Consider the following 6,227-nt stretch of genomic DNA (forward strand, 5'->3'; position numbering starts at 1 on the left):
AAGTGATCTAGCTGGGGACTATTTTCAGGCGCTGTGTAATATCATTGCGCCTGCTGCACCCATGGTACGGCAGCAAAGTTCCTTGATTATTACACCGGAATGAAAGTATAGTTCCTAGCCATATCGGCCTAGAAAATCGCAACTTTTCATTTTCCGTCGGTCTTAGTACACGATGAAACTACAGAAGAGTCAAGTTTTAAATAGGAAAAATATAGAAACTCTTTGGTCATTTTTGAGCGAGATGCTAACGGTCTAATCAGATTCAATGATCTATGCTAAGCTGCAGCTAAAAGTGCTACCGCCAGACCCGGAGATCGGCTGAATGGATTTGAAAACGGTAAAACTCAACTATTTAACTCTAGGGGAGTTGGAAAATGAGTCTATTTTCAAAAATAGTGGAGTGTTCCTTTAAGCTGGTCAGTGAAACATTGGAAATCATTTCTTTGTACTTTTGTCAATTAAATAAAGGTCAAAGAGAATGAACAAATGACTGATTCTTGATTTTACTGCTTTTTACAAAACGTCACAACTTTTCTAGAATTGGAGTGGTTCATGAAAATATAACTGTAATTTTGGGTTTATGATTCCAAACTGGTGGTCTCTAAGGCATCTTTTCCCATACTATGTAAAGTTCAGTGTGTCTGTTGTCTGTTGTCTGTCCTTATATAATACTATTTCCCAAAATACCTCATTTTATTTAATTATAATGAAAATTTTAATTCCTTTTAGGCTAAATTTGGGTTAATTATATTTGTGAAGCATTTTTCACAATACCCATAGTTTCAAAGCAGCTTTACAGAGAAGCATATGATCGCGTACTACGTAATGAATGTTTGCAGTGTCTCAGACACACACTTGAGGGATCGAATATACTTGAGAGATTTAAATATTAATCAGTTTTTTTAATGTTTAAATCCATTTACCTGACAACTGGCCCATAACACTTTTGCACAGACTACTAATTTTTCCTTTAAAAAAATGTGAAAATGTAGTTTAATATGGTTTAAAATGAGTTTTTTTTAAGTTTTAGAGGAACGTGTTAGACTGAATATATTATACGATGTATTTTATAAAGTTCAGTTTATACAAGTGTCATGAATAGATACATAAAATTCAAAGCATCTGATGAGATGCGAGTGTATAATAGTGACCAGACTGCTGTCAAACTCCAGAAACATGAGCATCATAGAGGAAGAACTGACCTCAGAGAGACAAATTACTGAACAATATATCATGAAGCATTTCAAGATTTCAACAATGTCTTGACAATTATTTCCTAAATATTCTTCTCTTTATTCCAGCTCGTCTGCCTGTTCCTGTCATCAGCAGTGACTCTTCACAATGTTCTTCATCTTCATCATCATCATCACAGCAGAATTGTTCATTGGTGTGTTCAGTGGTGAATGTGGGTCATGTGACTCTCTCCTGGTACAAAGGAAACAGTTTATTGTCCAGCATCAGTGTGTCTGATCTCAGCATCAGTCTCTCTCTACCTCTGGAGGTGGAATATCAGGATAAAAACAGCTACAGCTGTGTGCTCAACAATCCCATCAGCAACCAGACCAGACATCTGGACATCACTCAACTCTGTCACACATGTGCAAGTATGTGAATGGTAAAATAAAAAAAAAATTGACAGCAAAAGCTTCATCTAAAGTAGCATATGTACTTTACAAACTCAGCTGCGCTGCTCTTTATAATGTTTGTTGTAGATTAGACACATCCACTCACACCGACTCTCTTTAGCCACTACAGCACCAGGCCCACAGCCCACTTCAAACTCTTCTTCACATTCTTCAGGCTCTGAACCTCTGATAGTGTTGACTTCTGCTGCTGCTGCTGTATCTCTGCTGCTTTTAGCTGCAGTCGGGATCTTCTGCATCTACAAGAGACACAGAAAAACAGACCAAGAAGGCAAGAGTTTCCTATTGCTGACACGTCTGTAAAAATATTTATACAATAATAATAATTAAAAAAAGATCAAGTATTTAAGAAACAAATTTAAGATTGAGTTTTGTTGTTGTTGTTGTGTTGATTTAATTATTACTGTTGAAACAGATCAGACTCGTAATGAAGATATCACTTATGCTAATCCAACGTTCTACAAAGGAAAAGCACAGAAATCGGTAAGAGAATTTATAACTGTGTCATTAATGGATATTTATTAAGTTAAGATGTTTGTCCCATAACTGTCCATACTTATAACAATAATTCAATAACAAAAATAACAATAATTCTGAATAATAATAATAAATATTTATAAAAAACAATAATTATTATTTTGATTAGTGATAATATTCATAATTATGAATGATTTTTATTATTAAGTAAATACTTTATTACATATGAATTCAGTATTTACTTAATAATACATTGGAAACTAATGTCTATAATACATAATATTCTAAATTTATTGTGACACTTCCTACAAGAAACCCAGTGTGATTCTGGGGAATTTGAGAGGAACCGACTTCATAAATGAATATGCCTCAACAGTATAAATGTCAATTATGAAAAGATGAAGTTATTTCTGAGAAAATATCCTGAGGCAAAGATGGTAAATATGAAAACAGGAAGTCCACTAGAGCCCAGATTGATTAAAATAATATTAGGGAAAGTAATCAAGTAAACAGTTGGTTATTTTTAGTGAAAGTAAAATCGAATGTGTACATTTATTTGATCCGTGCATTAGGCCTTAAAGTGACAGCAGCCTAGCACTCACTACTCTTGACTGAAGAACTCTAGTAGCTTTAATAATGATTAATCAATCTTTTATACAGTGAAGACTATGCAGTATTTTAGATTCTGTAGTATTTTTTATTTCATCTTCATTTTCATATTGTAACAACCTTATTTCCAGCACAAAAAGTGAAGTCATATGGCACACTCCTGGATTTAATAATTATTCAGTTTAGATTTGAAAACATTAATTTCATTAGAGAAATGACCAAAGAGAAAAAACAGACAGGAAAAAAACATGGTCAGGGTCTGATACAAATCTCTCAACTTTATAAAAAAACAACTGTTAAACCACTTCTAACAGTTAACATGTTATGGTTTAGTGTGTTTTTGCTAAACAGGCACTGTTACTGTTTCACGGTAGGAACTGTTTCACGGAAAATGAGGCCTTCAGAAAGCCAATGTGAGAAAAAAGTTGCACATTTTTTGCTGACTTATGTATGAATATGTGTGATAAAGAAAACATGAAAATTAGACCAAAAATGTCACTGCTGTCTTGTATAAGGAGACAGGTTACATTTGTTGCTGTGTAGAATTGACTAAAACAATCGTAATAACCTGAATTAAACACCCCATGTAAAGCACCGATGTAAATGGCCTCTGTATATTTATGCAATTATAATTTTTTTAAAATAAATAAATGCTATATCTATTCATTGGCCACAAATATAGATTGTATTGAGAGGGGACCTCTACCCATCATGCTAATGTTCATTGAAATATGAAGTTATGTTTTAATTTAAACAGTAAACTTATTGTGCAGCACTTTGCAAAATATGCCAATTAAACCATGTTAGATATTTTTGCTCTTACCGCCTAGCACAACTTAGCGTGCTGAAGACTACCACACCGAATGCTTGATATGTTAACAAACAATACATTTTTGCCACCGATTTTGAAAACTGAACTGATGTGTCTCTTTGTATCTTCTTCTTAATTGTGTTTTTCAGGAAGTCAAGCAGGAGGATGAGGTGGTGTATGCAGGCATCGTCATGAGAAGTTGATCAAACTCTTCATTTATGACGTTGCGATCACAGTCAGAACTGTTTACTCCAGAATATAAAGAATTATAAAGCTGTCTTTCCGCCAAAACAATTTTTTCATGGTTTTATTGTACAGAAAGTATGCACCGTCATATGACCCCTTTAAATATTGCCATGTCAAAAGTAGAAAATAACTTGTATCTCTTGTAAATAAATATTATTTTAAATAATGCAATGTGAAAAGTAGGAAATAATAACTGTACACACATATTTCAAATAATACCATGTGCAAAAATGTAAACTGAACACTGCTGATTAAGAGCAGGAGCAGGGATTGGACAGGGCATCTCTGTGTGCTCACAGTGTTATAGACATGAATCTGACTCATGATCATTTTTCTTCCTCTCAGTGATCTTGTCCTGTCACTCTATATGCACAAGTATTCACTCTAGGTTCTTACTAAGAAACACCTAACATTTTCACCTTTTCAGGTTTCAGGCAGGATCTGAGGCATGGATCAAAGTTTCCTCCTGAACTGAAAACCGCTCTGATGGGCAGCTAGTGACTGGTATGTAGAGATACTTTTCTGCCACCTTACTTGAGAAGAAAAGTGGTCATGATGCTTACTCCACCATTCCAGTGGGGTTTCCTCACTATCCAGCATGGGGGACACCAAGTAGTTCTTCCTAATGACCTCTTTGGCTTCTTTGCTTCTGATGAAGTTGTAGAGGGCTCTGTACTCTCTGTGGGACTTTCCCTGAGAAATGCAGCTGCTGACTCCTTCTCTGTTTTCACTTTCTCCTGAATGGTGGGGACATGGTGTGCAGAGATGCATGTCGTTTTAAATCTGGGATCAACAAAACTGGCTGTGTCCAGTAGATCTTCTGTGATGGGGTCTGGGCTATTCTCCTTAAGGTACTCAAGGATGCTGGTTTTGATTGTTTTGCTCAGCTCCACGTCATCTTCCTCCTCAGCCAGCACTTGTGAATTGAGGATAGGATAGGCTTCACCAATGAAATGGTCACATTCTCTTCTCCTGACAGGGCATCTGTGAACTCCATCAATGGGGAGACATTGACAGCATCTAAGACATCCAAGGTCAGCCCAAGATGGAGCAAGGTGCCTTGATTTTTTTATCACCAGCAAGGACCTGTGTGATGGCTTTCTTTTGCTCAAGAACCCTTGCAACCATCATTTGCATTGATCCCCATCTGTTATCACGTGCCATTTTCAGCTTGTGTTGTGGCAGCTTCAGCTCTTGTTGTGCCTTCACTAATGCCTTCTTTTTTTAACTATAGGAAAAAGCACTGACTATGTTTTTGCATGCCCTCATTGCCAGCTCCACATGTTGATCTTTCATTCCATTTTCTGAAAAAAAGACACACACAAAAAATGATACCTGAAGCTTTTAGAAAATATAGCAAAATTAATAAGAGGAGAAATGCCTCAAACTACTTAATATCAGATTAATAACACTTATAGAAAATGTTTTATTCCTTCTCTAATGATGACAATGTACTGTAGCGTTTTGATACACTGAAGTTTACATTGTAATATCAAGCACATTACATCATTAAAAAAGTGCTATATGAACAGTGTTTCTTGTTACAATATTTATTTAGTGTGCTGAAGCAAAATACTATTTATATTTCACCTTTTTAAACACATGTAACAAAGTGCTTAACAAGAACACCAGCACATTAAAGAAAAGGAGAATAAAAACAAGTAATATAAAAACATGCAGACATGATCATTTATGACACATACAAACACAGACAGGATATAGTAGCCAGTCACCACTCAGATATGTCCAATTCGATTACTGAATATTATAGCATTGTGTTTGTTAAGCTGATGTGCACTTACCGATAGCTAGGTGCAGCCGGTGTCCGAAACACCATTGCCGTGTCCATCCATTGAGCTGTGCAGCTTTGCCACATTAGCGCCGTTGTGTCGTAATGCCCACGAGGTTCTCTTCCGTGAGATCCCATGCAGAAAGCATATCTCTCAGGCCCTGTGCAATCATCTCTGTCATGTGATTAACTGGAAAATATGCTGTCTCAAGGCATCTGTTGCACAACTTCCGTTCATCGTCATTGTAGTGCAAAGTAAGGCTCAAGTCCAGGTCCATCCATCGTCCTACTTGACCAGAGATCAGATGTGGCTGCAAAGTGCTGAACAGACTTCAGACTTCATACATGTTTTGTACATGTTGGGCAGTGCAGTTTGGAAAAATATGGTCATGATGGCACAGTTTCTTCTGTCGAAAGTCTTAACGAGGTGTTTAAACCCACTGCGCTCCACTGTCCCAGGTAGCACAGGTGCATCTGCAAGATGTAAAGATCACTTCATCTGGAAAGCATCTGCTGTGTACAAACATCTGATAGACGTCTTTAAGATGTAAGTTTTACATACATTCTAAATCATAAACATCTCAAATACATTTTCTAAACGTCTATTTGCCATTTGATAGGAAACGTACTATAGACGTATTGCAGATGAGCA

The 6,227-nt window shown here is 36.2% G+C and overlaps 1 protein-coding gene across 1 annotated transcript in view; it reads left to right on the forward strand.

Moving 5' to 3' along the window:
* LOC107574767 (uncharacterized) overlaps positions 1-1,946 on the forward strand; it is a 12,243-nt gene extending 10,297 nt beyond the window's left edge. The window contains exons 4-5 of the mRNA XM_016261209.1: positions 1,302-1,328; positions 1,801-1,946. Of these exons, the coding sequence (XP_016116695.1) occupies positions 1,302-1,328; positions 1,801-1,946 (173 nt within the window). The remainder of the gene's footprint in view (positions 1-1,301; positions 1,329-1,800) is intronic.
* Positions 1,947-6,227: the final 4,281 nt, after the last annotated feature.

This window comes from Sinocyclocheilus grahami, unplaced genomic scaffold (assembly GCF_001515645.1).
Source record: "Sinocyclocheilus grahami isolate Dianchi unplaced genomic scaffold, SAMN03320097.WGS_v1.1 scaffold2332.1, whole genome shotgun sequence".
Classification (NCBI taxonomy): domain Eukaryota; kingdom Metazoa; phylum Chordata; class Actinopteri; order Cypriniformes; family Cyprinidae; genus Sinocyclocheilus; species Sinocyclocheilus grahami.